Source organism: Zingiber officinale, chromosome 8A, assembly GCF_018446385.1.
Source record: "Zingiber officinale cultivar Zhangliang chromosome 8A, Zo_v1.1, whole genome shotgun sequence".
Lineage (NCBI taxonomy): Eukaryota > Viridiplantae > Streptophyta > Magnoliopsida > Zingiberales > Zingiberaceae > Zingiber > Zingiber officinale.
The window spans coordinates 72,758,615-72,775,422 of NC_056000.1; the positions used below are offsets into that span (position 1 = coordinate 72,758,615).

General features: G+C 46.4%; 4 protein-coding genes across 5 annotated transcripts; 1 reads left to right on the top strand and 3 right to left on the bottom strand.

The window, feature by feature from the left end:
- Positions 1–1,917: 1,917 nt before the first annotated feature.
- LOC122009514 lies at positions 1,918–3,264 on the bottom strand. Its single transcript, XM_042565700.1, has one exon. The coding sequence runs from the start codon at positions 2,828–2,830 to the stop codon at positions 2,159–2,161; it is 672 nt and encodes a 223-aa protein (XP_042421634.1). The 5' UTR covers positions 2,831–3,264; the 3' UTR covers positions 1,918–2,158.
- Positions 3,265–3,701: 437 nt separating this feature from the next.
- LOC122009515 lies at positions 3,702–4,563 on the top strand. Its single transcript, XM_042565701.1, has one exon. It carries the CDS (start codon positions 3,886–3,888, stop codon positions 4,459–4,461), a length of 576 nt encoding a protein of 191 aa, XP_042421635.1. The 5' UTR covers positions 3,702–3,885; the 3' UTR covers positions 4,462–4,563.
- On the bottom strand, positions 4,514–5,008 carry LOC122009516. The gene has a single exon (XM_042565702.1). The coding sequence runs from the start codon at positions 5,006–5,008 to the stop codon at positions 4,625–4,627; it is 384 nt and encodes a 127-aa protein (XP_042421636.1). The 3' UTR covers positions 4,514–4,624.
- A 1,293-nt stretch (positions 5,009–6,301) lies between these two features.
- LOC122009517 (40S ribosomal protein S15a-1) lies at positions 6,302–8,007 on the bottom strand. Of its 2 annotated transcripts, none has more exons than XM_042565703.1 (4): positions 7,872–8,007; positions 6,924–7,067; positions 6,683–6,843; positions 6,302–6,581 (listed from the first exon to the last, which is right to left on the bottom strand). In XM_042565703.1, exons 2-4 carry the CDS (start codon positions 7,054–7,056, stop codon positions 6,483–6,485), a joined length of 393 nt encoding a protein of 130 aa, XP_042421637.1. In that variant the 5' UTR covers positions 7,057–7,067; positions 7,872–8,007; the 3' UTR covers positions 6,302–6,482. The 2 variants fall into 2 exon arrangements, with proteins under 2 accessions (XP_042421637.1, XP_042421638.1); XM_042565704.1 differs by lacking the exon at positions 7,872–8,007 and adding an exon at positions 7,825–7,846.
- Between the last annotated feature and the right edge of the window lie 8,801 nt (positions 8,008–16,808).

Here is a 16,808-nt window from a genome sequence, read left to right on the forward strand (position 1 = left end):
GGCATTTAACGTCATCTGTGTATTGATAAAGGTCTAAAGTGTTTTCAAATTTGAGCAGATGTTCCTCTGAGTCGATCGCTCCTCCATATTCTTCGATCATCAAAGGTCGGAAGTGGTTCAGCAATCTGTCGTCCAAAATTTCTTGAGAGGATGACATGCTTATCCTCTCGAAAGAACAATTAGGGGCATGAGTCTTTCCCATTCGTAGCTCTCGAATGGGTGCATCCCTAGAAGATGATCCTGAGGGCCTTTCTGCTTGACCTATATCGTCAAACGGTGTGCAAAACAATGCCCGATGATACACAATTGGGGATGGGGGCACGAGCGATTAGCTGATTGGCTGTGGACGAAGCTAGCTGAAAGAGGATGAACTGGTTAGCACTCGATCGGTCCCTCCACTTTGGTCTCTTGCTTAGTGTGAGGGTCCACTATTAACACAGCTGAGTTGCTCTGCAAAGGGAACCCAACTACTGCTTGTTGTCGTTGTACCAATCTTTGAGCTCGGGCAGCTATTAGTAGCTCTAAGTTTTCTTGTGATAAGGTAATGGTAGTGAGTCATCCAGCCTCTTCCATCTCCGGGTTTTAGATTTAGACGAAGTTCCCACAGAGATAGTGTCAAATTTGATCATGTCTAAAATCAGGGAAGATGGCGCACTGGCAAATGACTCTGATATTGACTGGGAGAAAACTCTTAGTTGTAAAAAATGACTCCAAGCGGTCCTACGTGACAAAAGGAACGTTAGTAACTGCATAGGGATGGATCCCTGGCGCAAGCACTCTGGCGCTCAAATCAGTGATCTAGTTGAAGATGATGAACGGTAGAATGAACAGTGATTATGGATGCGTAAAGTTGCGTAGCATTGCGCAGTTGCGCCTGTAGATGGAGATCCCTTTTTATAGTACTGTTATTTGTTTATGTACATATCTCAAAGCATTTTTAGAAAAGGATAGACCATAAAGATACTCTGATACCTTTCCCAAAATTGACCTGCATTCTTTGCATAGAAACTTCTGCCATACAACTGGCACAAAGAATATTTCCTTGATTCTCTGACAGCTGTTACACAAAACAACAAGAAAGAATATGGGATTGTTGGATTGAGGGGTCCTAAGTATGCTTAGTTGGCAAACTGATCGGGTTCCCTTCAACAATCTAATTGATTGTCGTATGTAAGAGCATTCAGATTATATCTAAGGAAAGTCATCAAAGACTCGGTCTTTGCTCGGTCTCCCAGTTTGGTCAATGAATCTCGTAAGATCAAGTATCCAGTGTCCGATCGGGCGTATGATCCGATCTGCTAAATCACTCATCGAAATAGTAACTCATGCTATCTTGAGTGACGAAAATGACTCTGCTCTGAATGACACTTGCTTAGCTCAGGGGTTCCATCTATACTGAGAGACTCGAGCTCCGATCGAACCAAGAATCCAATTGAATGACCAAGACAATCAATTCTGTTGGTCCCGAATATTGATCCCTTCTTTACTTCGATTGTCATATCAATCGATTTTCTTGACTTCGACCCGTTCCATGGGTTCCATCTTACTCATAGTATCAATATGCATGAAGTCCGAATACTTGAATTATTTTTGTAGTTTTTTTTAATCTAGTTTCAATCAAATAATTAATGAGTTTCTAACTCTCTTAATTTTTCCATAAAAAACATTTCTGTTAAATCTTTTAACCAAACTGTTCTTAATTAGCATTCTTTCTCTTCAACGTTGAACACTTTTTTCTTCACCTTTATTATCGAACCAGAGCAATTTCCAGCCAATTGAGAATCGTCAACGTTGATGTCCCTTCTCAACTTTCACAACCCTTCAATCATTAGATTCCATGAAGATACCTAATTCGCCATTTTTTTATAGCTTAGGAACTAATAGAAAACTCTGAGATTTTAAGCTGAGGAAAGAAGGAACGCAAATGAGATGAAGTTGCATTGATTAAACTGGCCTTAATTGTGCTGAAAAGAAGCATCAAATATGCATCTTTTCCAGTGCTTTGTACAATGTTAGACCAGATCTATCTGATCGAAAAGCATTACAGAAAACGAAAAAGAATTGTGTTTTTTCAGCAATTGCACGTACCAGATTCGCCACCTGAAGCGGAGAAGACCCGAACAATCGAACTGCAAGAGACATGAAAAGGAAAAAAAGCTTAATTTATGTTCATCTTCACCTGTGAACTCTGTTGCCCTCTGTCTCTGTTCTCCATCTGCCTGCAGCTTATTTGGACCTTCAGTGCTTCTTCCACCAGAGTTTTCCTGTACAGCTTCTCCTCCGCGTCCCTGAGGAACTTGAAGGTTGGCGGTGGAGATGAAGAAGCTTCAGGCTGCGAGTGGAGCATGGTTTTCTTTTGACAAGCCATTGGAGTCAGAGCAGGGGAGGAAAGAGGAGTCGCAGTGGGAGTTTCATTAGACTGAAGCAAGTCCCTCAAGCTCTTCCTGATGGGACCTTTCTTGCTCCCACAAGACTCCAAGTCATCCTGCGTCTCCTCTTCGATGGTGAAGAGAGACCTCTGGTAACCTGCAAGGCACATCAGCTCTGCGTCGTCTTCTAATGGCTTCGGCTGGCCATGGCCGTCGTCGGAATGGTCTGCTCCAGTGCAGATTCCGTCAGAATTGAGAGCTGCGGGGATTAGAAAACTAGGCTTCTTCCAGCAGAAGAGGTAGGGGAGCTCCTTCCCAGGGATGGAGAAGCTCCGCTCGATGTCTACGTTACTTCTTCTCTTCTTCCACCAGAAGAAATAGTACAACTCCGCAACAAGGGCCAACAAAAGGCAACCCGAGACGATGCTCAGGCCAATCCCCAAACATCCCAATGGTTTCATCTCTCCGCAAGCATCGCCCGGTGAAACTGAGCGAGATTAGAACTTTACCATCGAGATGGCATTTTGGAATCAGGAAACTGAGAATCCTACATCAAGTTGGAAGCTTTGCCAGCAAGATCGCATTTTGAGGACTCCGAGCTCGCCCGTGAGAGGAGAACATGCGGCTCTTTGGCAGCTTTTTGGGAGGAGAAAAGGCACGAGAGAGAGAGAGAGTATCAGCGAGGGCGGTCAAGGTTTAGAGATGGCGAGTGGCGATGGCGTGGTGGTGGTGGTGGTGGCTGGACGGTGGATTTGGATGGTGGGTGAGGGTGCGTTGTTTCCGAGAGCGGGTCACATGGGAGAGGAGAAGTGGGCGCGGTGTCGTTTCTGGGAAGCTGTCACTGTGTGCGGCCATGAATGAGATGATATGGGTTCGGAGAGCGTTCCGCCAATTACAAGATTAGCAGCGTCTTGTTTCGCTATTTATATCTAGTTATGACAACAATGTTATTACAATATAATTTTACGATGATTTCATATAATTTGAGTACCTCATGATCGTCTATGCAGATGTAACCCAGTTGATACTCAAATAAAATTTATCATCAGTAATTTATCCCTTTGTGTAATTTGAATGACACTTTTGCCTTTATGTTTTCAGCTCTTCGAGTCCACCAAACTTTTCATTGAGCTGCAGAAGAACAACTAGAACTAAGCAACACTTTGATTCGAGCTGAAAGTTTTCAGCTCTTTGTGTCTTTCCTTAATTCATTTATTAAGTAAAATTAAAGTATAATTTGCACATTTAAAAATTAATTTTTAAAATATTTAACTCAACTAAGATTTAATGGGGGAAAAGAGGAGTCCTTCCCTGCAACTGAGCGTTTTCTCACCTTATCTTCCTCCTCGTTTCCTATCCTTTCCTTGGGCGATTTCTTGGAAATCGCCTTGCCATTACACAGCAACGCCCCCAATCAGCCAAGTCCATGATGTGAACGCGATGATCAATCTACTTCATATATTTTGCCATTTGAGGAGCAAACCGACCAAGTGTCGATCCTCGTCCGCGACGCCGAATGTCTAAGCCGCAGGCGGTCGAGATCGGGATACCGATGAATGGGATCGGCAACGGCGCACCGGCGCCGGAACCTCCCAACGAGCCACCACAACGACGGCAACACGCGGGCTGGGAGCGAAACGATCGCAACGTCGTCCTCCTCGTCGCCACGCTCATCACCACGCTCACCTACCAGCTAGGCACCAACCTTCCCAGCGGCTACTACCAAGAAGACGGCGCCGGGTACCAGGCCGGCGACTCCATTCTCCGCCACAAGCACCACCACCGCTATTGGCTCTTCATGACCGGCAGCTGGACCGGGTTCGGTAGCTCCATGCTCATGACGCTCGCGCTGCTCACCGGCGCCCCCACCGGCTCGCGCCTCATCCGGTGGCCCTTCGCCGTCGCCTACTCCTCCCTCGTCCTTACCTTCATCTCGTCGCAGCCCAAGACGAAGCTCTCGTTAGACATCCTCCTCTGGATTTTCGTCCTCTTCATCCTTTGGGCCGCCGTCAGTTTCGAACAGCGGGAGATGAGCATTCCGGAGGCGCTTGGCGCCCTCAAAGGCTTCGTCGGCCGGCGTTTCTGCCGTTAATTTGTTCGATTTCTGTTCTGATCCATTCATCGATCGCAAGCTTGCTCTGTACTGTGAGAAAATAGCGTGTTTTTACTTTTTATTACATTATTATCTTTGTCCGTTCTATGCGTACAAAGTAAGCGTCAATTAGCAAGGAGACAAATTCCGAAATTCGACACGGTCATGAGTCGACGGAATCTTCCTCGTACTCCCACAGCCCCACGGCCCGGACGAAGCAGGTGGAGCCGCCGACGACCAAGGCGGCGAAGAGAGGCGGCACCACCATGTCCATCGCCGACCGCCGGAAGAGCCCCGCCGGGACACACACCACCTCTCGAGGCCCCTCCGTAGGGACCCGCACCATCGGGGCGGACCCCCCGGCGCACGCGCGGGAGAAGGAGGAGCTCGGCATGGCGGCCCACACGAAGGCCAGCTCCGGGGAGAAGGACGCGATGGCGACAGTGGCGGTGAGGAGGGCCGACCACGCGACCGCGTAGAGGAGAAGCGGGCGACGACGGAGGAGAAGCACCGCCCGTAGAGCCGCCGGGAGGAAGGCGAGCGCCATGGCGATCGAGTTGGGAAAGAAGAAGCGGAAATGGAATTTGTATAAAGGAAGAGAGTAGAACGGAGATGCGTGTGGGTGCCGGATAGGGTAGGTTAGTTTGGGGTAGGTAAGCGGGCGAAAAGGAGATGGTGGTGATTCAGAGAGAGTGGGGTCCAACCTACTTCGCCCGCTTCTTTCCAATTCTTTGACGCACAGAAATATATAATAAATAAATAAAACTTAACAAGGAAGGAATAATTCTAAACCAAAAATATATAAAATTAAGAAAGAAACCGGAAATAACTTATTTATTAAATAGTATAAAATTTAATTCTTATTTAAATGAAATGAAACTTTAAAAATAGAAATCTATAAATTAAATATCAAATAAATAATTACCTTACAAGTATTATTAGTTGAACTTAATAAAAAATAAATTTAAACTCATTTACACTTAAAAAAAAAATACTAGTCAAATTCAGCAAGAACATTATTATTCTCATAATTTATATTAATTTTTTATTTACTCATAAAAATTATATTATTTTAAACATATATATATATATATATAATATGTATGAATATATTTTTTTGTTTGATGTTTATTATTTTTTATAAAAAATATAATTCATATTATTATAAAATAATAAAATATCCTACGACCTCTACTGACGACCACCACCGTTGGTCGTCGCATCTCTGTCGGAAGCTTGTAGCAACCAACAACCACCACTGTTGACCTCCACCATCGGCCACCAACAATCGACAACGATGACAATCGCCGACAACGACCGATGGCAGCGAGCAACAACCAATGACGATCGGAGATGGCCGACGACAAACGATGACCACAATGAATTAGAGGTATATTCGACATTTAAATTTTGATTAAACGATGACCTCATAATGTAATCGAATTACATAATATTTATTTTGTAATCCAGATTATAAAACTTCACTACCTTTTGTAATCCAAATTACATTACATTATAAATTTAAAATTAAACCAAACAAAATAATACCTTATAATGTAATCAAACATATTACACCCTACCATATAGCCTAATAAAAAAACATGCTATTTTTTATAATTAAATTTCATATAAATAAATTTATTCATGACCACGAAACTTAACAAATTGAGCTAACCAATGTTTAAACTCATTTATTTTATATATCAAAACATCTTCATAGAAAACCTGCATACATGTTCTATGAAAGTAAAATAAACCTGAAAACATCTTCATAGAGATAAATTATAAATTTGCTAACAAAATTAACAGCAATCACAAGTTCAACTTGCAGACACCAACATGAAAAAAAGATGTAATTGAGTTCATCATTCCTTCAGCAAAAGTATCAAAAAGATCTTAAACACTTAATTCAACTATCAAGATGGAAAAGTTCAGATGTTTTTAGCAAAAATAGTCCAAAGGCATTGAAGGAAATCAATCAAGCCTATCTTAAACGTATGAGTAGGGGAGCTGAAAAGGATCTAGTAGAAAAAGCCAAGAACTTTGCCGCCAGCATTCTTTCTTCTTGCCTCTTCATGATCCATGATTCCCGCAGATGTTGTCAGCACAATGTAACCAAACTGTATGATAGTTAGATGGAATCTACCATTAACAGGGAGAAATGAAATGGAATAACTATTCAGGAACTGGAGACGAAAACAAAGGAATCAAGCAAATTTACCTGGCGAGATGGAAGCAGCCTGGCTGTCCAAGATTCGATCTCTTTGACACCCACGTCGAAGCGGGGACTAATAACACCACATTTGTTCAGCCTGCCATTCAACTCGACAACAATTTTACCAGAGCGGTGGTCATCCACATATTCAAACTCACCAATGTAGCCTGCAAATCCATAAACATAAAAAATTTACCAAACTGAAATGGTTGAAGCATCAGAACAATGATGTTGGCCAAGCACAAACCATGTTTCTGCATAACAAGAAGAAACTTGATTATCACTTTCGAGGAAGGTCTAATCATGACCTGCCTCTTTCCGCGCTTCTCAGCATTGTACATGCTCTTGAGAGCATCATTCAGGACACTGACTCTCACCATCCTGATTAATTCTGCAGAGATGAGAATAATCATCTTTATATGCAGATTTAGTCTAAAAAATTTCACCACTAATCAATACCTCAAAAAAAAAAAAAAAAAAGGATTCCTCATGCTATAACCTAATAACATCTTAACAGTTAGCTAAGCAATGTACTCAGTAATCTAAGTTTAACTCAACAAGCTAGATTAAAAGGAAGCATAAAGCATCTAAACGGTAAGTAACCATAGCAGTTCTTCCAAATGTAATCTGCAACATAGCAGATCCTACATATATTGATAATCAAAATAACTTCACGAAAAGAGGCTGAATCATGGTCGGATCTTCACCCATGAAGGCTTGGAGAAGTAACCATATAGGTTATAATCAACTAAATTTAGGTTATTTTTTATGATTTTCATCAATTAAATGAAAAAAAAAACTTTCATCCAAGAGAGTGTTTTAAAGGAACAAAATACTTACAATTTGTAGATTGAAAGAATTGTGACAATAATTACAACCATAAAATTCTTAATCGCCGGTAAATAATAGCGCAGGTAATATTGAAGAGATCAAAGACACGGCAAACGATTTAGTTATCAACATACAAAAGAAATTGAAGGCCTTCAGTATACAGATCGAAAAATTATTCTCAGCAAGACAAAAGAAAACCTTTGTTAATATTCAAAGGAAAATATAAAGAATACGCACACATATGAAGAATAAACACCAACAACCCATACCACAAATGCTGAAAAACCAGAACGATCTATGAGAAGAAGATCCTTCACCTCGACGGAAGAGAGATTCCGGAATAAAAAGTAGATAAAGAACACACCTTGCTAAATGAACTGCGGTGTCTGCAACGAGAACACCACGCAAAACCCTAACCGGAAAGAGAATCAAAGGAAAGCGGCGTTTTCTCCCTGTTAGACTATAAAAAAGAGTTGGATCGTGTCGTCATCCATGCCCTAAAAATCATTTATAGGCCTTTCTGGCCCAATCTTGTTGAAGTTCTCAAAACGGACCGGCCCAAAGTAGCTATATGGTGCACCTTCTTTAGTTGCAGGTGTGATGCACGTGACCATCAAACCTTAAAATACATAGGGTTCTTGCCCATGAAATGTTTTTTTATCATTTGCAGAGATCGACTTTTTGAATATGTATAAATTATAATTTAAATTTATCTAATAAATGAACTAAAATAATTTAGCTATCAAATATTAAAAAAAAATTACTCTAATAACATTGTATTTGTTCGGGATTTTTTTTACTAAGGTACTCTTGTAGTGTCCAAAGATACTCTCAGATAATGGAAATAAAGAGATGTTCCTATCAAATTAGAGTATCTATAAATATTACAGTTTGATGATAACGACGACGAAAGATTTATAGTATCTCGATAAAAAAATATATATACAGAATCATAATTTCACTTAACCTCATTAACTATCCCGAGATGACTAATCTGACTCTATAGAAATTTTTTACCGGTCACAAGAATAAATCAAAAAGCGCACACGGTAGTCAGTCCAGAAGCTCGGCATCCTTTGGATATGCTCCTCATTTGGAAGAAAAATTCTTACAAATACGGCATAGCTAAGATTCGAACTGCGAGTGTCTGGGTGACAACCTAGATGTCCTACCGCGACACCATGACCCCGGGGACACCGACTATCGTCTGCTCGCTGGACACTCGGCCGTCGCCCACCCACCGTTGGCGACCGCCCACTGACGATGGCCTCCGGCTGTTGGCCCAAACCAAAACTACAACCTATGGGAAATCTGAACCCCGGGAGTTCCGGTGCGATTCTGACTGCGATCCAGTCGGAATCCGATCGCGACCGGATTCCAACCGATCCCATCTAGATTCCGACTGGATTGTTGCTAGAATCCGACCGGATCATGGCCATAATCAGCAGTGCTGCGTCTGCTAGTGTTGCAACTAATTCTGGCCACGAAACGATCGAATTCGGACCGGATCGCGGCTAAAATCAACAGTGCAACTAATTCTAGCCATGAAATGCCCTGATTTTGGCCACCATCCAGCCAAAATCCGGCCGCGATCCGACCTAGACATGATTCAAGCATCTGGTCGTGCCATTTGGCATGGCCAGAGCCGATCAATCTCGGCCACAAGTGGTTGGTTGTGCCAAATGGCACGACCCCTTCTCTGCTGCTGGCTTCTTGGTCGTGCCATAAGGCACGACCAGAGCTAGTTTGGCTCTGTCCACATGGCCAAGTCGTGTGGTTTGACATGGCTAAAGCAGAGCAACTCTGCTTTGCCTCATCTTGGCTATGCCAATTGACACGACCCCTCATTCAGAACTACACTTTGAAGTTTACGATTGTGCCTCAAGGCACGACTAAGTCTAATTTGGCTCTGGAAAATGACATGAAAAGCTTTTGGTCGTTCTCTGGGACACGACTTATCTCTCTTCTTGTGCTATTCTTCTCTCTGGTCGTGTCATTTGGCATGACCATATCTTCTTTGCTTCCTTGGTTGTGCCTTTGTACATGGCCACCATCTAAATCTTCTTCTCGTCATGCCTCAAGGCATGACCATGCCCAGTTTGGTTATGAAATAATATGAGACTCCAATCCTTACTTCATTTGATCTTCATTTGCGTCTTTAACATTCTTTTCCGTTATAAATTATTCCTAGATTTAAAATAAGCAATCGAGCATATCTCTGGATGCAAAGTAATAATTATGTTGAAATATGATAAAAAATGGTGCAAAAGCATAGATTATAACCAAATGAATACAAAAAGATGTGCATTAAATGATATAAAATAATATATATAATCTACGTACATCAAAGCATCAGCCGAACAACGGCTATAAACACAAATATCGACGAAAACATCAACCGAGCGGCGGCTATAAACCTGAGCATAAGGTAATTTGAGAGTCGAACGGTGACTATAAATCCTTGAACCTCGATAATCAACTAGTCAAGCGATGACTATAAACTCTGGATAGTCAATACTCAATAGTCGAGCGACGACTATAAATCTCGTTCAACAGTCGAATGGTGGCTATAAAACCTAGCAGGTGTCATCGAGACTTTTGAATAAAACGTAAGTGTCAAACACTCCTAACCTGATTAGGAGAATCATAAGTAGGCGGGGAGGAATCTTATCATGAAAGAAAGAGGGATACTCGCCCTGATCGAGCCAAGCACTCGTTCTTATTTTATATAACAGAGTGTCGCTCGACTGTGGCTCATGGGATCCAAATTACTACATGTGGTAACTAAGTTAAATGGAATTCTCTGAATCGTCGAGCGGGGACACATGGATTAGTGCTTGATAGATTTGAGGATGAAACACTATACGTAACCGAACAGGAGGACATTGACTCACACGTGGAAGACTTCGAGAGTGAGGCGCTCTATGTGCAGGACGGAGAAGCATTGATTCATATATGGAAATTTTTACAAAATGCTTAAGGAAATAAAAGTAGCTGACAAGAAACTTAAATGGAAATCTACTCCAAATCGACAACAGCTTCCTCGGGGAGCGAGGCCACGAGCTCATCCTTCCAAACGAAATCAACTAAGAAATCAATAGGCAAATTTCCGCCATCCTTTAGTTGTTGGACGGTGTCAACTATGCCAAGATCGAAAAGCCATAGAATCCGATAGGAGAAGAGCTAGTTGAAGCCCTCCGAGCGGAGATACTTAACTCAGAAGTCCTCGAGCCAAGCGGGCTCGTCTTCTTGAAGCTTAGCCATCTAGGGCTTAGACACTTCCAGCTCGACCTTCAGAGACTTCATCTTGGCATCTTGATCAAGGATTTCTATTGCTCCACCGATCGGCTCGATTGCTCTTACGCCAGAGTTGTCTTTGTTTTCTAAGTTTCTTCTCCAAGGCCCGAGCCTCTAGATTTTTCTTCTCCAGGTCCTTTATTGTGCGGAGTTTCCGGGTGTTTGCTAATTTGACCTTGGAGTCAAAGTCCTTGGCTTGCTTGTTGAGTCGCTTGAGCTGCTGAGCCTACTCCTAGCTCTTCATTCTCTCTATTAATAACGCTCGCTTGGAGGCCACTAGTTGCTTAGATGGTTTTTCTAAATCCTCCTTTAGTTGAGCAACCTCAACAGTGAGTGTTTCAATAGCAGCTCGGGACACGCTTGCTCCATCGATCGAGGCCCCTACAACTGCTTATTGTTGTGCTTAAGGAAGGCTAGCCACTGACACAGCATCAGACTCTCCACCTAGTATTACAAAAGGTGTGAGTCAGCATATCAGCGCAGCAAAGGCAATTGGGAAATGCACCATGGTGGATTTCTCAGTGAAATCATTAGCCAGCTTCTCGAGCAGAATGACCATCGCCTTGCTCTGGGCGGTCGTCCAGGTCTGAACTAAAAGACCCTGAATGTGAATCGTATGCTCGGATGATCGGGGTGTGTCATTGTCGAGGGAGCGTCAGGTATCAGTGGGCAAGCGGATCAGAGCTGTGATGTGTCTATGGCCGACCGGGTCAGAGGGCTCTGAAGTCACCTAGCCCTTGGACATGGACTTTGAGGGACGGATGGTGGAGACAGGGGTCTCCAAACTGGCCGATGGAGGAAAGAAGGAAATCGACTATGCCAAAAGTACGCTGGTCGACAGTTCGAGTAAGGAGGAAGTACGATTGGAAGGAGCGTTGATAAAACAACTGTTCTCTCGGGAACTGAGGAAGACGAGCTCTTGCCCCGCTCGGATGGAGGTCGGGAAGTAGGCACTTCCCTAGGCGCAAGCGCCAAGGTTCCAGAGCAGGAGGTCCTCTTTGAGTGAAGTCTCTTTCTCCTCTATCGTAGAATTATTGGCTCGCCAGAACTCGTTGAGTCGATTGGCAGCGACTCAGATGGTACAACCATCAAGACCATGGTGGGCTGCTCAAAAGGAAGCTCTCTTGTGGTAGCGGTTGCACTTCTCCCTGCCGCTCGGCTCGCCTCACCAGTCTTATCAGCTAAACTTCCAACCGGCATAAGCCCGTGATTCTCCAGCTCAGCAACTCCATGAGCATTGATCTCGGCGATGGAGAGCTTGCTTTTGCCTCTCAGCATGGACTTCAACATGACTTCAATTGCAAAAATGAAAGAGAAATTAGTTAGATTTTAAGGCGACATAAGAAGAAATAGTTTACCTAATGAGCTGGAAAGCCGTGAGCGAAGGGGACTCAATCCGAAAACGTATAGAATGCCTTGGTGCAGTAGCTTATGTATGTGATACTTTTGACCGGCAAGATGAGTGACCATCTCGGGGTAGGTTGGCTCCCAGCGATACTAGCGCAGAGTGGGAAGCTTCGTCAACTCCATCTGCCAGTCGATCGAGAATGATGACCACTCGGGAAGTCGAACAAAAAAGTAGTGATCCTTCCAGTGTTTGTTGGAAGAAGACATTTTATCAAAGAATACACAGCCCACTCGGGCCTGTAACAGAAAGGTTCTGGTCTCAGAGAGCTTAGGATAGTAAAAATAATGGAAAATGCAAGGGGCGAGCGGGATGCCATATAGGTGGAATAAAATTACCACCACACATAGAAACCTAAAGGAGTTCGACACTAACTGAGGTAGAGGAATATGAAATATCTACAGGCTGCAGGGAAGAAAGTGTTGGAACCCCAAGGTTGTTTTGGTGTGATTAACAAGTTAAGTTAGGTCCTGTGTTGTTTTAACCTTGTGTCTAAGTGTGCAGGAGCTTAGGAACACAGGTACTCGAGCGGAAGACGCAGCTAGCGAGAAGGACGGCACGCGGTGCGTTCGAGGGACGAGGTGTTGCGGAAGAGTACCCCGGTGGACGAGAAAGAAGCGTGTGGTGGTTCTGAGGGACGAAAGCTGGAGCGGAAGATTGCTCGGGGAGCAAGAGACGCAGCTAGCGAGAAGGTCGGCACGGGGTGCGACCGAGGGAGGAAGACTGCGGATGAGTACGCTAGTGGACGAGAAGGAAACACGCGGCGATTCCGAGAGACGAGAAGCCGGAGCGGAAGGCTGCTCGAGAAGACCGGAAATTAGGTTCGGGTGAGGCATATTCCAGATGACAGAGATCACCCAAGCGAGTGGATCCGGAGCAGAAGACCCGGATCGAGGCGGGACTGAACCAGAGAAGAGGTCCCGGACAAAAAGTCAACAATTGTTGACTTTTTGCTCCGGGGCGCCCGGAGCAGTCCGGGGCACCCGAAATGGCTCCGGGCGCCCGAACCAATATTCTTGACCAGAATGCGTCCAATGCATTCTGAACGTTGGGGGATAAAGTTTTATCCTCCCAGGGCACCCGGAATCCTTCCAGGCGCCCCGACCAAGGCTATAAATATAGCCTTGGTCCAGAAGCTTTTCAACGAATTCTTGTAGTTTATTTCCAACGCTTGTGTGCTTTAGTTTAGTGTTAAGCTTCTGTTTTCTGCGCTTCATTGCTGATCCTGTCTGGAAGCTGAGAAGATGAACCTGCCGGAATGACGTGTCTGGAAGGTTGACCGCATCCCCATGACCCGGCTGATGATCTGTCCGCTGCGTTGACCAGATCTTCAGAAGTCCTCCTCCGGTCAACTGTACCTGTATCCAGCGACCGGGTTCCCCCGGTCTCTGGTACCTCGGTGCTCGAGGCGAATCCCACAGACATTTAAGTAACCGCATAATAGTATAGTGATAAAATGAACAGATACTGAATATGAGAACTTACCCTGGCCCAGGGGGGCGCCCTCGGATGGATGGGTGAGCTGATCGCGGGGCTGATCTAATCGTCGTGACCACAAGAGATATGTAAACGTCCATCGTATGAGTAGCTGGCTCCTGATCATGTAAATGACCCAATAGTAGTAATGAGAGTCATAATGTCCGGCACTATGCGTATATCATATTCCATCACGAAGCTACAGTAGACTCTGTAGCAACCAAGAATAAGGCTGTTAGATCATGCGACTTCACTGAAAGTCCGGCGTAGGTCCTCTCTTCGATGAGCTTATAAAATAAAGACAGAGATCCTTAGAGCGTGAATGGCCTCGTCGGCGACAAACAGGTTGTCGTGGTCGTGGATGATGAAGCGAAGGAAGACGAGGGCGCCGTGCCCGCCACTACAGAGAGGAACACCTTCACCTTCGGCGACTGCCACTTCATCCATGTTACCACCACATGGATCGGCCGCCTCACCCCTCTGTGTACACCTCCACAGTGGTGTTCGGGCAAGGGGAAGCCAACTTTGGCGGAGGCTCCGGCTAGAGGAGAGGCAGCGCCTCTGTTCCGGCGGGCGGCGACTGGTGAAGGAGGAGAGGAGTGGCCGGTCTATCCGTCGGCGTCATCGCAAGGAGGAGAAGGGAAATGGCGGCCGGCGGCGGCTGGTGTCGGCGCTGGTGAGGGGGGGAAGAAGAAGTGCGGTGGCGGCGGGCTCAAAAACACGAACCCCCCTTCTGTGGTGAACCGTGCCCAGCTTTAAAACACAACCCTATTCTTGTTAAGTGACCAAACTGCCCTTTTTTCCCCTTCCTAATTACGTCCGAGCCATCCCCATATATCCGCATCACAAGCCTCCCCTTCAAGTCTAGTCGAAGGAGGCGTTAGTCCGACTGACTGGACAGTCAATCGCAAAGAGCTGAATCACTCTCGATGTCAAAGCCAAATCGCTGAACCGATAATATAATGTCCCTCGAGCGGTCGTTATAATAATGGTCGTAGGAGATGGTAACGATACCGAGCGGATCAAGTCGATAATCGGCCCGAGGCCGAGCGAACGACAAAACATCAAATAAGCGACAAAACAACAAGCGCATGACGAGTGCAAGCATAGCAGACCGAACAACACGCTGGACAACAGGTAGACCGAGCGGACGAGCGATGCCTAGTACGCGACCATGAAGATACCGACCAGATGATCGAAGTGCAGCCGATCGGATGGATAGATGCTAGACGGACGCTGTCGTGCGAGCGATCGAAATGACGGTGATCGGTCGGATAAATGCCGGGCGGACGATACCGCGCGTGCGACCGGAATGATGTCGATCGGTCGGATAAATGTCGGGCGGACGATACCGCGCGTGCGACCGGAATGATGTCGATCGATCGGATAAATGTCGGGCGGACGATACCGCGCGTGCGACCGGAATGATGTCGATCGGTCGGATAACTGCCGGGCGGACGATACCGTGCGTGCGACCGGAATGATGTCGATCGGTCGGATAAATGCCGGGCGGACGATACCGCGCGTGCGACCGGAATGATGTCGATCGGTCGGATAAATGCCGGGCGGACGATACCGCGCGTGCGACCGGAATGATGTCGATCGGTCGGATAAATGCCGGGCGGACGATACCGCGCGTGCGACCGGAATGATGTCGATCGGTCGGATAAATGCCGGGCGGACGATACCGCGCGTGCGACCGGAATGATGTCGATCGGTCGGATAAATGCCGGGCCGCGACGACTGCTCGACCCCGAACGGGGGAGATAGATGATCATGAATATGGTCTGTGACCAGTGAAGGCCGCTCAACCCTGAACGGGGGATATAGACATATGATGTGCTGGTCCGCTGAACCGGTCCGAAACCGGTGATGATCGCTTGAATATAATCCTCCCGGCCGATCGGCTCGGGGGTCTTCGCCATCGAGCCTCGTCAGATATAATCCTCCGTTTGGTCGGCTCGGGGTTCTTCGCCATCGAGCCCGGCTCGTATATAATCCTCCCTGCCGGCTCGGGGTCTTCTCCATCGAGCCCGTGGCAGCCACGGGCTCGTATATAATCCTCCTCCGCCGTCGGCTCGGGGTCTTCGCCATCGAGCCCTGGCTCGTATATAATCCTCCCGGCTGCTCGGCTCGGGGCCATCGAGCCCGCAGCTCGTATATAATCCTCCCGCTACTTGGCTCGGGGTCTTACCATCGAGCCGTGAGCCACGGCTCGTATATAATCCTCCCTCGGCTCGGGGTCTTCGCCATCGAGCCGTGACGCTGGGCTCAGATATAATCCTCCCAGCGGCTCGGGGTCTTCGCCATCGAGCCCCGGCTCGTATATAATCCTCCCTGTCGGGGGTCTCGCCATCGAGCCTGGCTCAGTATATAATCCTCCCGTGCTCGGCTCGGGGTCTTATCATCGAGCCGTGGCACTCACAGGGCTATATAATCCTCCATTGCTTGGCTCGGGGTCTTATCATCGAGCCCGTAGAAGCTACGGCTCGTATATAATCCTCCCGGCCGGTCGGCTCCGCCATCGAGCCCTGGCTCGTATATAATCCTCCACTGCTCGGCCGGGGTCTTCGCCATCGAGCCCGTAGCAGCTATGGGCTCGTATATAATCCTCCCGGCCGAACGGCTCGGGGGTCTTCACCATCGAGCCCCTGGCTCGTATATAATCCTCCCGGCTGCTCGACTCGAGGGTCTTCGCCATCGAGCCCCTGGCTCATATATAATCCTCCCGGCTGCTCGGCTCGGGGGTCTTCGCCATCGAGCCCGTAGCAGCTACGGGCTCGTATATAATCCTCCCGGCCGAACGGCTCGGGGGTCTTCGCCATCGAGCCCCTGGCTCGTATATAATCCTCCCGGCTACTCGGCTCGGGGGTCTTCGCCATCGAGCCCGTAGCAGCTACGTGTTGGTGCAACATCCCTCAGGTCAAGGTTGACCTGGGTGACCAAGCTGAGTCTTGGTTTGAGTTTAGATGTTTGACAATAAGAAATTGATTGAAGAAGAGTCAAGTAGGTCAAGGTTGACCGGATACTTGACAGGGAAGTCCTGGTGAGTGAAACCAGGGGAAAACCCTAGTGAGTGAAGCTAGGTGAAAGTCCTAGTGAGTGAAGCTAGGTGAAAGTCCT

What these genes read in the sequence shown, in the direction of transcription:
- LOC122009514 (XM_042565700.1), bottom strand. Translation starts at nt 2,830, where the DNA reads ATGAAACCATTGGGATGTTTGGGGATTGGCCTGAGCATCGTCTCGGGT.
- LOC122009515 (XM_042565701.1), top strand. Translation starts at nt 3,886, where the DNA reads ATGTCTAAGCCGCAGGCGGTCGAGATCGGGATACCGATGAATGGGATC.
- LOC122009516 (XM_042565702.1), bottom strand. Translation starts at nt 5,008, where the DNA reads ATGGCGCTCGCCTTCCTCCCGGCGGCTCTACGGGCGGTGCTTCTCCTC.
- LOC122009517 (XM_042565703.1), bottom strand. Translation starts at nt 7,056, where the DNA reads ATGGTGAGAGTCAGTGTCCTGAATGATGCTCTCAAGAGCATGTACAAT. An exon ending in TCTTGTTATGCAGAAACATG is followed by an intron (nt 6,844 to 6,923) that starts GTTTGTGCTTGG and finishes ATGGATTTGCAG; the next exon opens with GCTACATTGGTGAGTTTGAA. An exon ending in GGCTGCTTCCATCTCGCCAG is followed by an intron (nt 6,582 to 6,682) that starts GTAAATTTGCTT and finishes ACTATCATACAG; the next exon opens with TTTGGTTACATTGTGCTGAC.